The 14,072-nt window shown below is 45.8% G+C and overlaps 1 protein-coding gene across 2 annotated transcripts; it reads left to right on the top strand.

Annotated features, from left to right (window-relative positions):
- The first annotated feature begins 22 nt into the window (after positions 1-22).
- TMED8 (transmembrane p24 trafficking protein family member 8) lies at positions 23-13,217 on the top strand. 2 transcript variants are annotated; one of them, XM_042791021.1, is made up of 6 exons: positions 23-215; positions 1,540-1,618; positions 4,296-4,425; positions 5,372-5,513; positions 5,783-6,082; positions 7,082-13,217. In XM_042791021.1, the coding sequence occupies exons 1-6, from the start codon at positions 122-124 to the stop codon at positions 7,297-7,299; spliced, it is 963 nt and encodes a 320-aa protein (XP_042646955.1). In that variant the 5' UTR covers positions 23-121; the 3' UTR covers positions 7,300-13,217. The 2 variants fall into 2 exon arrangements, with proteins under 2 accessions (XP_042646955.1, XP_009975253.2); XM_009976951.3 differs by lacking the exons at positions 23-215; positions 1,540-1,618 and adding an exon at positions 1,631-2,810.
- Positions 13,218-14,072: the final 855 nt, after the last annotated feature.

Here is a 14,072-nt window from a genome sequence, read left to right as displayed (position 1 = left end):
GCTCGGCTTCCTGCCGCCCGCGACTCGGCTGTTTCCGCCGGCGGCCGCCGCGGCACTTCGGCCCCGCTCGGCTCTTTCCGCCGCGGCGGGCTGCCGCCTTCGGCTCCGCTCGGCCCTGCCCATGTCGGACGTGCTGGCCGCCGCCGCCGCCGGCTCCCGCCCCGAGTCCCCGGCCGCCGGGGCGCCGGGCGGCCCCGCGCCCCGGGACCCCTCAGGTACGGGTCCGGCTGGGGAGGGGGGCGGCCGGGGCAGGCAGCGGGAGCGGCTCCCCGCCTGCGCGCTCCCCTCCGTCCCGGCGGCGGCGAGCGCTGACAGCCCGGCCGGGGTCCGTGAGGAGGAGCCCCCCCCGCGGCGCGGCCGGTGCCTGCGGGGCTGCCGGCGGCGAGGCGGCAGGCCCGGCGGCGCGTATTTTCGCGTTGGCCTTACGGCCGGGGAGAACGCCGTGATTTGCCTTCCCGCGGCGGGTTTCCTCGGGAGAAAGGCCTCGTTTCCACGGTGGCAGCTTGCCGCGGGGGAAACGCGGCACCCCTAGGCAACCGGTCCGTGGCGAACGCTCGCCGCACCGGGCGGGCTGGCTGCGGGGGGAAGGGGCAGGCTGCGGTGCTTGGGCGCCCCCTCCCGCGCCCGGCACCCGGGTTTGGGGGGGACCCGCAGCACCGCTGCGTCCGGGGGCGCCCGGCCCACCTCTGCCGCCTGAAACCACAGCAACTCTTCCCGGCGTTTCGGTCCCGCAGTGGAAGGAGCGAGGACTGATGGAGGTTTACTAGAGACGGGGCGCTTTCCCCGGTGAGAGAGGCCCCCGTCTAGCCGGGAGCGGGACGACCCCGCTGTGGGGTCTCCGCCGTGGGTCGGGGGGGGGGGGGGGGGGGGGCCTGGTGCTGCGTGCCCGTCCGTGGGCTGGAGGTGCCTCCCGGCTCCGAACTGACTCCGTGAAGCAGCCAGCGGCTGTGAGGCGTGTCATCGGAGAGCTGCAAGGGTTCCAACTTGCCCGTGCCCGGTTCACCCCCTTAACGCGGTGGGGCAGCCGGGGCTGTGGGGCGCGCACCGCAGCTGCACGGGGACAGAGCTTTCCCGGAGTTCGGGGACTCGGGGGAGACCTGGAGCCGTCTCTGTAGGCAGTCTTCTGGCAGTGACCCAGGAATTTCCATCTCGTCAGTGCCCTGTGGGAACTGCTGCGTGATTGCTTTTTCCAGGGCTTTGTCAGCCCAGTTTTACATGATGAAATTTGGCCTTGTTCTGTCCTTCTAAAGCTGCGATTGGTGGTTTCTGAACAAACCCTGCTTCGGAGAGTGGTTGCGCACCAAAAACACACATGGTTTTTTGTTCTTTCTTTCTTAGGATTGAGACAATTAAAAATCTTTGTTCTGCAAGGCGCTAGATGCAGCTCATAACATGAAAAACTGGTCGGCACAGCTACTCATTCCACAGCCGTGTGACCTTGTCAACATTTGAGTGCTGGCTGTAGTTTCTCCTTCCGTCTGTGTATTCTAAAGACCGAAATTTATTTCACCTACTCTCTGTATGTTCTGTTTGTGTTAGAAAATGAAGACTCAGTCCAAAAGACAGAACCTGCAGATCAGCTGGTTGATTCTTTGGAGTCCAGCACTTCGCAGAGTGGGTAGGAAAATCTTCTTGTGTATTGTGGTCCACATGCATGACAGTCTGTGCCACCCCTGTGATCTCCTCTGTATGGCAGTTGATTCGGTGCAGGTGAGGAAAGGGGACTGGAGCCTGAGTTGTTCACTTTGGGACAGTATATACAGGAATCAGTATAGAAGGGACTGTTCTTACAGGCTTAAGGTTGTTTTAAAGCTTCTGAAATGATGAAGTGTAGTTCATGGCTCATCTATTCAAATCACAGAATCATTTAGCTTGGAAGCAACCCTGCAAGATATTGGTACTCCATTGTAAGAACTAATAAACTTTCAGCAGGAAATTTTCTCTGTCTTGTCTGAAGGGTACTTTAATAATTAAGCATTCCCACTCTATAATTCTGGTGGAAGCTGAGCAAGAAAACACATTTTACTGTTTTCTTGACAATGTTTTGGGTTTCTTTTCTTCACCCTTTGTTTTCTATGTCACTCCTTCATTAATGCTGCTGATCGACTCTGTTATCAGATGTTTGGCTTGTTATTATCTGCTGGGCATGTGGTGCTTGTAGCAGTGTCATTGCATTGGTTACAAGCACTAATACCATATGCAGTGGAGATTCATTTGCCATCATGCATTTGTTGCACAGGGTACAATTCAGAAATGTGTGAGTTAATTACATCAGACAATAGATATACCACAACCTCGTTGAAAAAGAGGGGAAAAAAAATTTCCAGCAAAAACCCCCAACCCTGCTTACTAAAAAAGCAGTTTGATGCCATCTTGGCTTGATGCTAATGATATCTGTCTCAGCCTTCCTGACTCCAAGCATGTGTTCTTCCATCTCTTCATTAACGTTCTCTAACCTTCTTCAGAGAGATAAACATATACTGTGAGCAAAATGGCCAAAGCAGATGCTGGATACTTGTGAGCATTACCTGATAAATTTGCCTAAATAAGATCTTTAAAGGGACGGGGGCGGTCCAAAAGGGTTGTGTGAGGAGGAATCAGCTGAACTCTGTCTTTGTAAATCTGCTTATAAAGCTTGTGTTGCTCTTTCTAATCTTTCAGTGAGACTCTTGGACTTCAGTGGTGTCTGGAAGAAAAAATTCCCAAACTATTAGCTTCAATGTTGACGGAGAGCCTTTTGAGTAGATGTGTGCACTTATGGTAGCAAGTGACCAAATAGCCCTTCTAGGTGTTATCATGCAACTGCTAAGGTAAAAAGGGAATGGGCTGGAAAATAACGGTGTAGAAGTCCAAACTTGTCCTGGACGGCCATAGAAGTTGTTACGGATCACTGTGAGAGTTCTTCCTTTAAAAAATTGTCCCCTCCAAGTGTCCCTTCTTTTCTTATATTGCTTATCTGCTGCCATTTTGTGTATCCTGGTATTCAGCTCATTTGAGTTATTCTTACAGACCTTCTGGTCTATGATGCTGTTTCTAGGCAAGGAAATCATACCGTTAAGATAATTTAAATAAGAAATTACTTTATTTCTGGATAAAATCTGTACCTCCATAGGAGTAAAGATTTGGAAACAAAAGCCATATTTGCCCTGTTCTAGTCTTCTCTATGGATGCAGCAAGGAGTGTGTCTATGTTGAGCTGTGTATGTTTTTTTTAATGATCTTTTTAAACTCTTCCACACTATACTGAAGTCTGCTCCCTTGCTAACGAGAATATTTCTCATTTCTGAAAGGAGATGTTTGGGGAAATCGGTATTTTCCATTACTGCTGTGTTCTCATGCTTCTGGTGATCTAGACAAAAGCAGTTGACATTGTTTTTTTAGTGCTGTGAGAAGGCTTTTCTTTTCAAAAGGGCAACTGTTTCTATTTCTATTAAAGACTAGGTTGCTTCTTATGGAAGTTTCACATAGTATCTGAGAGTATGACAACAGGGACTCTTCTGGCATCCATCTGAGTTCATTTGGGATGATACCACTTTCCAGCTATAGACAATATGCAGCATTTCTTTAATATAATTTAGAAAAAAACCCTTGGCAGAGAATGAATGCTGAAGATGTTTCCTTTCTTGCCAATTCTTTTCCTGCTGCATACCTTTCTCTTTCTTCAAATGTGTCCATCTCCTCTTGTCACAGTGCAGTACTTACACATCTGTGCTATTATTGTGGTGCCATTGTATGTCTTGCAGTTTGTTTGTCTGTGCAGCATATTTCAATATGGCAGAGAGACACGTGGGTGCTCACTGTATCTCTTGGGATTGGTAATAGGAAGGGCATGACAGGCCACTTAAATAGCGGGCATTTTCAGGGTGGCTGTCAAAACTGTTTTGAATCCTTTCACTGATCCAGATGACCTCTGGTGGAATACGCAGATGTCACGTAGTAGCTGGCATGAAAGAAGTTGTCGTTTCTTGAGCAAAAAAGTCGCTACTGATTTCTACACTTAGTACGGCGCTGGTGAGCTAGCATGCTGTGGGGCGAGTGCGGTGAATTACTGCTGTCTAAAGGATGACAAATACGGAGCATCTCACTGAAGTTGCTCCCTCTGGCTCACACAGAAGATGGTCACGTGGAGATGAGGGCAGGACTGGGGTGCCAGGGGCTCTTTGTGCAGCTGGCAGGTGGTGACCACAGGAGCTTGTTCCCTTCAGTCCATTTGACTTTGAGTTCTAGAGCAGAGCGATTCCTCTGCTGGCTGTGCCCTGGGCACAAGTGCTGAATTGTGCTCTCTTCCTCCGAGAGGTCGCAGATTGGGACGCTCGTGAGTGCGGGTGTGACAGAGGATTTGAAGGAAGAAGCTGGCACTTTAGAGGATCAGGAAGTGGCTGAACCAGAAGAGAAGCTGCCTGACCAAATCCAGTCCCTCAAAGAGGTAGGTGGGTGTTTCTTGTGTCTGAAAGCAAGGAGAGAGGTAGAGCAATAGTTCTTCCACCATACGGCTGTGCTTATGGTTATGGGACTGAGGCTTTAAGGGTTGTGTTAAGACAGAAGTAGTATTAACATAGATTCAGTCATTTTTTTTTTTTCTATACGTTAGCAGGAGGTAAGTGTTATCAGTCTGATTTGCAAATTCCTCTTGTGTCTTTGGCTAGTCCTCACTTGCAGTTTTTGGCTCCCTAAGGCTTCACGGTTATTCTCACCTTCTGCTTTTTGTCTGGGGCTTCTGGGAATTCCCTTCTTGCAGATTTACAGAAGAGGGACCTGAAAGTGACTCTGCCATCTTTTGTTTCTTTTGTTGAGCAGCCAATTCACTTGCATTACAGGTACAGTTGGGAAGACCTGTGCAAGTGGCACCCAGCTCAGGAGCTGTGAGTTTGCATGTATGAGGAGAGAAGTCTGGCCCTAGTAAACCAGATGGACTTTTAACTAGGACACAACAAATGACAGTTTGATTGAGGCTGTAGTCTAGCTGCACACAGAGCTGAAAGGCTCTGCCTAGAGAGATTGTGTCCTGGGAATTCTTTCCAAGAGTAGTCAGCTAAATCTACAAGGCTGCTGCTTTGTTGAGAAGTGACAATTAACTCCGAGGGAGATGCAAAGATGTGCCTGCATAGGGACTCCTGGGGAGGCCAAGGGGTGTGTAATTTGTGAGAATAACACAGCATTTGACTTCAAAGTGTATGACTTTGGTGCTGTGGGGGAAATAATGCAGAGATGTCTCAGAGCCACCCAGTTCTTTTCAACTAATAGAAGCTTCTGCAGGGTCTGACTTGGCTTCAGAAAGGTGCCTGAATTACTGATGAGTTGTTTTAAATCCAGCTGGGGACTTTCTCACCACAATGGCCTCTGTGACAATGTTTCTTATGTGCTTTGTGCAGGAAGCTGTTGTTCGGATAACCAACTACCATGTACCTCAAGGAGCAGGGGATATAGTCATGATTCAGTCAGATCACACTGGTGCAGTGGATATCCTTTCAGCTGAGCTGGAGACTGCAGACCTCCTTGGGGAGCAGAGGAAAGGTTAGTCCTGAAAGGCAAACACTCATTGGCGACACTTTTTAAGTGCCTGCCCTGGCTGGAGAAGAGCAGAGGCTGTCGTGGAGACATTGCTAATTTCTGCTAAAAATTTGGTCTCCTGTCTAGTGAGTGGGAAAACTTAACATCCAAGGCTTCTGGGAGCAGGCTGCAGAATGCAAAAGCCTTATCAGAAATAGCTTCACTGTGTTCAGATAAATGGCTTGTCAGTAGTGAAAAGTCAGGTGAGCCCACGATCTTTTCCCTTGTCTCAGCTCAGCCACCCCCTCTGGCTCCACCCACCATGTGGACCACTGAGAAGACAAAGGAATTCAAAGCCAAGATGGGAAAGGAGAAGAATGGCCGGATGGTGGTGAAGCGAGGCGAGGTGGTGACAGTCCGTGTGCCAACCCACCCTGATGGGAAATGCATTTGCTGGGAGTTTGCTACAGATGACTATGACATCGGGTTTGGAGTCTATTTTGACTGGACCACAGTTACTAGCACTGCCATTACTGTTCAGGTCAGCGAATCCAGTGATGAGGAGGATGAAGAGGAGGAGGAGGAAATTGAAGGTTAGTGCAGAGCTTATAAGGGTTAATTTGTATGCTGCTGAGAGTGTCTGTCAGATGCTGTAATTTCCATCTACTTTGTTTACTCATCCCACTTGTTATCTCTGCAGCCTTTTGGGTTCTTGGTTAGGCTGTGATGAGAAAGCATTTAGCCCTTCCTGCTTCAGCATATGCCAATGGCTGTCCTTCTCCAAGAGTGTTCTTAAAATTGAACGCATTGAAAAATAAAATCAGAAATCACTTGTTCAGCTTCTATCTAATAAAAAGATTAGGGTCCAAAATTTTAACCTGAGTGTTTCTCTTAGCCTCTCAGACTGAGAAATTTCTGGTGGCGAGTATGAGCAAAACCATTTTGTTCCTGTGGGTTTTTTTGTGTAGTTGTTTCTTTTTTTCCCAGTACATCAGTAGCTGCTGCCAACTGCATTTGAGAGGACTGCCACCCATGTCTTCATACTGGTGAAACACACAGCAGTGTTGCCTGTTCTGTGGCTTCAGTGTATGTGTGACCACTATAGCTGGAGGGTTGGTGTCTGAAATTCATTTTGCAAGTTCTCCGAAGAGGGGTAGGTTCCTGTATGAGGAGTCATCTTGGAGAAGTGAACTGAGGATATAAACACAGTGAGGTTATAGCTAAGAGCTTTCCCGCCTTTCTTTTTCTTCAAGTCTATATCACTGGACCACTGTTGTGTGTATAAAAGCAGTGAGGTGTCTAAAAGGTAAGTCCAGGGAGAGAGGACCAGGCTGGCAGAGAAGTGGATACTGTCCCCTCAGTATTCCCAAGAGAACGGGTTCTTGGCATGTCCTTTGTCATGATCAGGAAAGCTGGACTTTGGGTATGATTTGCAGAAGGGTCAGAGCAGACACTATGGGTAATGCTGTCATAGTTAGCCTTCCATATATCTGCATGGCTCTGCTGCATTCTGGTCTTGTTGATCTTTTTCTGGACTACCTAGACGCTTAACTGGCTCTGTCCTACTTACTTGTCTCCTCTCTCCCATTCAGGACTCGCCCCTGTTGGTGACGTGGAAAGGGGCTCCAAAAGCTATCTGCGGAACCGCTACGGAGAGATCATGCCCGTGTACCGGAGGAACAGCCATCGGGAGGTGCAGGCAGGCAGCCACGAGTACCCAGGCGAGGGCATCTACCTGCTGAAATTTGATAACTCGTACTCTCTTCTCCGCAATAAGACTCTGTTCTTTCATGTCTATTATACTAGCTGAAGAAACAGGAAGGGGCAGGGACGGCAGGCAGGCAGTGGTGAGTGTAGCAGGCTGCCACCCAGTCCTGGTACTGCCTGATGGGCACTGCTGTGTGACAGAACCAAGGCACAATTCTGCCAGCTCCTCTTCAGACACTAACTGGTTTCTCCCCACACCCTCCTTTCCCTCTGTCCCAGTGGAGAAAGGTAGCTGTGACTGCCTGGCTGTCCACAGGCAGCTGCTCTTTCTGGAAAACTCCGGGAGGTCTGCTCTGTGCAGGCATCAGGCTGGGCCTTCATCTCACAGCCGGTAAATGCCCGGAGGCCAGATTCAGGTCTTCGTGGTTTCAATCTCTTGCACTGGTACAAAATGAAGTGAAAATACTCTTGATCTCTTACCATTTTGTGAGTAACTTTTTTCCAACTCTCCTGCTGCATCTGCATCACTAGAGGGCAGCTGTCAGCTGCAGTGAGCCAAAAGCACAGCTGGTTTGTCACTTAGCCACTGATAATCTCATCACCTACCACCACTACTCCTCACCAGCAGCCAGTGCTTCCTTCCCTCGTGTGGGTGGGGGTGCAGCTGCCCCGCGGCAGCCCCTGCTGCAGTGGCTAAGCCGTGCTCAACCAGTGGCCCTCAACTGCAGTCACGGCATGTGTTTGAACTGGGAGTGGGGAGAGGGTGCATACCTGGAAGTCCATAAGAAGGTTTTCCTACACTTTAAGAATTGGATGTTACACCTGTTGATTGTAGGGCTATGTAGATGATTAAAACTTCAGTGACCACCAAAAGTTTTTTCTGTAATCCAGATGTGAAGCAGAAGCAATTACTTACTCCTGTGCTGGATAAATACCAGAAGGTTGGAGTACAACCAATAAATATACAGGAAATGTTTCTTAGTAGCAGCATGTTGGTTCACTGGTATTGCTGCCAGCTGGATAATACCATATGTAGCAAGGAAAAGGCTCCCCAGAGAAGTGTAGCTTGTCAGCTGCTATTGCTGTTGCAAAGATACTGTTAGAAAATAACATCTCTGCTCAGAAACCCGAAAGGTGTGGGATTTAACCAGTCCTTTCTGTGAGCCAAAATCAGCGAGGCCTTGCTACCCCTGACCACGTGGTAAAGGATGGAGTTCTCTGGCACGTTTTGGTGGCTAGCGGTGGCATTGATGATCGCCTTCTGCTCGAGTACTGGCAGAGCTGAACGAGGATTAAGTTAATCCTTCAGAGATGAATTTTAACTCGTTTATCTGTAACTGTTGTTTATTTTAATACTTTTAACTTGAAATCATTCTCTTTTCTAAGAATACTGCTGTATTTACATTTTGATACCTCTTTGCAGGGACACAAAATGGCTGTTAGCATAGCGATTCTAGCAGAGTTCTGAGTTCTATTTTTAAATCCTCCAGGTAAAGCACCTCTACTTGATCCATTCCTTCTATTGAGAGGGAATGAAGGGACAAAACTGATTTTGGGGTAGTTAAAGCCAAAGATTTCACTCTCATAGAAAGACCACATATTTCCTATTAAGACTATATTGTAATGCTGTGCAATTTGCTCCATATTCAAGCTCTTCTTTTAACTATCTCTGCTTACTCATTCCCTGCCCCAGAGCACTTATTAGGTCAAAATAGGGAGAGAGCAGTTAAGGCTACAGTAGAGCAGCCCAAGGTGGCAGCAGGAGGAGTGGAAATACAAAGAACACTGGTTAGAGCACAGTGGCTTTCTGGGTGAGCAGGCAGCGAGCAGAGTTGTTGCTGCTTTGGGCGCTGAGATGGGGAGAAAACAGCCATCTTGAGAGAGAGAGAGCGTGCATCTGGGCAGGGGGGCAGACTGCAAAGCTGCCTTGTTCAAGCAGGGGCAACCAGAGGACAACCTTGCAGGGAGCCAGAACAGTAGGGCTTGGTATCTGTCAGAGTAAGATGCTCTTTCATTTAGCAGCTTGGAGAGGACTATTCCTTCCTTTAGCCTGTCTTGGGGAAGATGAAGGACTATCCTGTGGCTTTTGTACAGCACTTAAATCAGGCCTGAGTAACCTGGGTAAGGCGCTCTCCTTTTTTTTCATCCTTTGTCTGTCAAGTTCCTACACACTAAACAGAAGAAGATAGAAAAGACCCATCAGTCTGACCATAATGTCAGCACTGCTCCCCTCAGTGATTGCCTTTGGTCCTTTGCTGTGACATCCACAGAACCCTGCATGCACTTGCTGGTTAATGTATGATGCGCTGTCTGGCACACACTCCATTTTCTAATTAGGATTTATTTACAATGAAGGGAACTGACCTGTACATATATTAGATATTCCAGAATTATTGATCCTCAGTTGCACGGCTTATTGCAGGCTAATGGGTTATCTCCACTAAAAAACTCTTTCCTTTAGTGTGGCTTCCCTGTTGCTAACTCACAGCTACTTCTCCCTCCTGTCTGTCTGTTGCTCATATTAAGGTTCGAAACACATTTTGTCATGTTGTAAGAAGTTAGTAAGGCCTGTCTCACAATCAGTTTTTATCACTCACTGACACAAATAAGTATGTGCCAGGTTTTCAAACCACTAGTTAATGGTTTTAGTTAAGTTGCACTGTAGGTGGTAATCCTACTGCTCAGTTCTAGCTTTCTGAAGTACGGACCAATCCTCTAATAAGGCTCAGGTCACTTGTTTGGAATCTGTGCCCATGTCCTGTTTTCCTTGACTTAAGCACAACAGCAGCACTGAATATGGTGTGTCATTCTAATCAGCATGTGCCTGCTCTGCAAATGCAGTGTGCCCACAGATGGGCCTGTGGCAGTGGAACCAAAAGCGTTCAGTGTGTGTTACTTCACTGCTTGTTTCCCAGAAGTATCTGGTATCTCTTATGAACACATGATAGGTTTAGGCACAGAATATTTAATCTGCAGGAAACAGAAGCTTCACAGTTGTACAGGATGATTCTTCTTTTTGTTTAGTTTTTAATTTCCACATTACATGTGTGTTGTTTCTCAGGTATTCAGACAGCATTCATTATCCAAGTGACAACTTCTCTTTGGAAGGGTATATAGTCATTATTCATTTTCTGATAAATCCAGTGGTTGGCTGTGTGGCTAGTGATTAACAGCAGCCATTCCCATTCAAAGTAGAACTCATAGCTGGTTCAAAGAAGTAATCTTATTTCTCATGTGTCCTTTTTTTGCACTTTGGTGTATCTCTTGGATTTAGATCCAATCCTGCTATCTGGCTGAGGCAGTGATGGAAACCCTTATTTTAATTGGAGACCTTTGGAACTAGACCTTAGGTCTAGAAAGAAAAATGAATTAAAAAGGCTGTTGCACTTCAGAGAGGGAAATCAATCCTTGAGAAAGGAAAATTCTTTCTTTGTTTCTGCAGAAGGAAGATTTCAGATAGGTTTTTAAAATGTGCTTCATCTCCCTGCAAACTGTGTCTAGAAATTCAAAAAGCTAAATCAAGGAAGAAGCTTCTTTTGCATTTTGGGTTTGCTTTTGTGAAAGCACAAAATTGCTTTCCATTTTGTTTTGAATATAATTTAGATCTAGATATGAGATTCACATGTTCAGCCAGAGATATACGATAGTCCTGTAGGCAGGACATGTATAAAAATTAACTTGTATAATTGTTTGTTTAGTAATAATGCTAACAATCTGTTAGACTTTTTTAATGTCAAAGAAGGTCATAAGCTCTCCATTGTTTTCTCTCCCCCCCCCCCCTTAGTTGTAATGTAGCAGCAGGAATTTAAAATATATGTGTTTTACTGAAGACAAAGCTAAAATTGCTTAAATCAGGGACCACTTCTGATTTAACTTACTCTTTGGAGGCCTATAATATGGATTCTTGTGAAAGGTTATTAATGTCAGACATAGGCTAGTTGCAAATTAATGCTTGGGACCCATTTAATAGTTACACAGATTATTACTGGTAATGAGCTGTTCACGTGAACAGGTAAGATGAAAATGCATAAGAGGAAGAGCTTAGTTGTCTGACGTCAGGTGCTAAGAAAGTCAAGTTACTATGCAACTGAGTCTAAAAGACAGCCACATGCCTTTTTTTTCAGGCTCTACCCTCTGTGCTTGTCTCTGTGTAACTGTAGGTGCCTGTAACCTTCATCTGTGGCCTGCAGTGGGTCAGTTATTGTGGTGCTGGACCTGGTGGGGATGGGTTAGAGGTAAACATTGTCACATGTCTAGTTGCTGAAAGACTTATTAATTCTTGTGGGGATTTAGGGTAGAGAATGAATCCCTAAATGACTTCACTTTTATCCCCACTGCTTATTATAGCCTTCCTTCTTGTCTCACTACTCCTACTAATGCCACTCTACAGATGATTTATCACAAGGTGCCTTAGGAACAAGGAGCATGTCTGAAATAAGAGCCATAGATGTCATTAACCCAAGGGATTTCTTCTTGTTTCTCTGCCCATTTGGATAGAGGGGAGGCACCTCCTAAGGTCAGGCAAGGATAGGCCCTGTAGGCTGTTCCTGGAGATTTAAGCTGTTCATGAGACTGCCTTGATGCTGTAAGATGAGTAGCAGAATGGTGTTTTGATTTTCCTGGCAAGCATAAGATCTTTGCCTTTTAAAATCATATGCTGCTGTCAGATATTGAAGCACACCAGAGGACTACTTTTGATATGCTGATGCTAAACCTGAGGACCAGAGGAACACTAGACAGACATAGAAGAGCATTCTTCATGGCCATTCATCGTTTTCTCTAAAAAGAGTGTCTGAATCCAGTGTTGAGAGTGGTGTGTGCCTATGTGTATTGAAGCTGGATAAGAGACCAAAGCAACAAAGTGGTTTTTCATCTACAGGTGTGGAGAAAAAACCCAAAACCTGTTTCTTCTTTTCTCTTATCTGTGAAAATATTGGATGTGGCAATGTCATGTAGATGTAGCAGAACATGTCAATTGGTAGAATGAAAAACTGGGAATTGATTGTGTTAAATACATTGTCTAATTAGACTGTGAAAGAAGCCAGGAGTTTATCAGGAGTCAAAGTGCTAAGTCATTTATCCAAATAAGTTGATTTGCAGTAAACATCAACTAAATAAAGTTTTGGAAGGTACATGAAACAGCAGAGTTCAAATACATCTTGCTAAGAAGAGAATTTTCTGTGGGGTTATTCCACATTTTCTTCCAAAGACTATCTGGCAACTTATTCCGAAACACTGGTGCTGTTGCAGCTGAAGACGCAACATCAGGCCGGGTGGACAGTGGCTCTGACTCCCCTTGACTTTTCTGCATTCTGTTCTAGATTTTACATGTTGCTTTCTCAGAAGCTTCATCGCAAGAAGCGCACGCTTTATCGGGCAGGGAGATAGGAAGAATTTTGTGATCCATCGGTGAAGGTTATCTGGTTTAAGCTCATCTGGACTGATGAGTCAAATCCCTTGGGCAAGAAGCTGGATGCCAACCATTAAGCTCAGAGGTGAGGAGGCTTTGCCAAGTAATGGCCTTGAAGTTTAAGAGCAGCATTTGGAAATTATAAATAGCTGGACATCGTCTCCCTGCAACCTCCAGCATGTCCCTGGTGACTGTCTGCTCTTCTCAGAGGAAAGCAGTCTGCTCTCAACTCGCTGCTCCAAGCTGCTAGCATAGGCTTTCAATGGGGAGCATCATGTAGCTGCTCATACCTTTTTCAGACCTATATTCTTGTGAACTGTGATGGTTGTCTGTCAGTCCTTATCTATGTGATGTGAATATTTTTGATGTCCTGTAATTTCAAAATTGAGTTCACGGTGCCAACCATTTGCTTTTCATGTCCTCCCAATGGAGGAGAGGATATTTTAACGAAATGTCGCACTGAACCTCTTGCTGAAGGGCACATATGAAAACTATAGTGTGCTTGCACTCCTCCTATGCTTGGTTTGTATGGTTTATATTTGATGTGTTGTGGCTGATTTGTAATAGTATATTGGAACTTATTCCCTTTAAATAAACTTTTCACTATGCAACCAAGAACTCTTGTCTTCTGTTGAAAGCAAGTGAGTGTCTTAATATGAAAAACTGAACTACAAACTCTCCAAAAAACGAACAAATACCATTAAACTTAGTTTTATGAGGAAAAAAAGAGACAAATACTCAAAATGTACTTTGCAGTGTACTGGACGTTCTGGTTACAAATGGATAAGAAAATGCTCTGTTGTGAGCTGGTGATGATGGTTCCAGCCAGGAAACTTTCTGTCAGTAAAATGACTTGCTGGGAGATTATTTTTTTTCTTCTTTTTTTTTTTTTAATTCTACAAATTCTCTGCAAAACTTAAATTCTTCAGGCATTCAGCATAATTTCGAGAAGAACAAGCAAGTAGCCAAGCTCATACCATGGACACAAGTAGAGTCTGAATGCTTTACCCTCCTGTGTTTCATGTTGGTGCTTTTCACCTCCATTTACAGAGATCCCCTATAGCTAGCTATTCCATCACTTCAGCTTTCAATGTGAAGGATTAAAAACATCTCTTCAATTACCAGGTACTGATTAAATTACCCTGAGAAAAGTGTTTGCCCTTCATAGCTACTTGCCCCTCAACTTTATCTTACTACAAAGACTATATTTACATGGCCTGAAGAAAGCACCTGCTGGTCAACATGAGGAATGGTACCTGCAGCCTGAGCCCTCCTTCCTCACCTGTCTTGTTACAAAGCTCAGCAGGACAAACGCTGCAGAAGTTCATTTGCTTCTGTGTTTATGTGGAGCGCTTTTATAAAACAATTGAGGGGCAGGAGCAACCATAAAGCAAGCTGATCAAAGGGATAGGTGACTCTGCCAGGTTAAAGATGTTTCATCTCATTTTAAGACCACTGAAGAGAAA

Source organism: Tyto alba, unplaced genomic scaffold, assembly GCF_018691265.1.
Source record: "Tyto alba isolate M040663 unplaced genomic scaffold, T.alba_DEE_v4.0 Super-Scaffold_18, whole genome shotgun sequence".
NCBI classification, from domain to species: Eukaryota; Metazoa; Chordata; class Aves; order Strigiformes; family Tytonidae; genus Tyto; species Tyto alba.
This window is presented reverse-complemented; position numbering and strand designations above follow the sequence as displayed.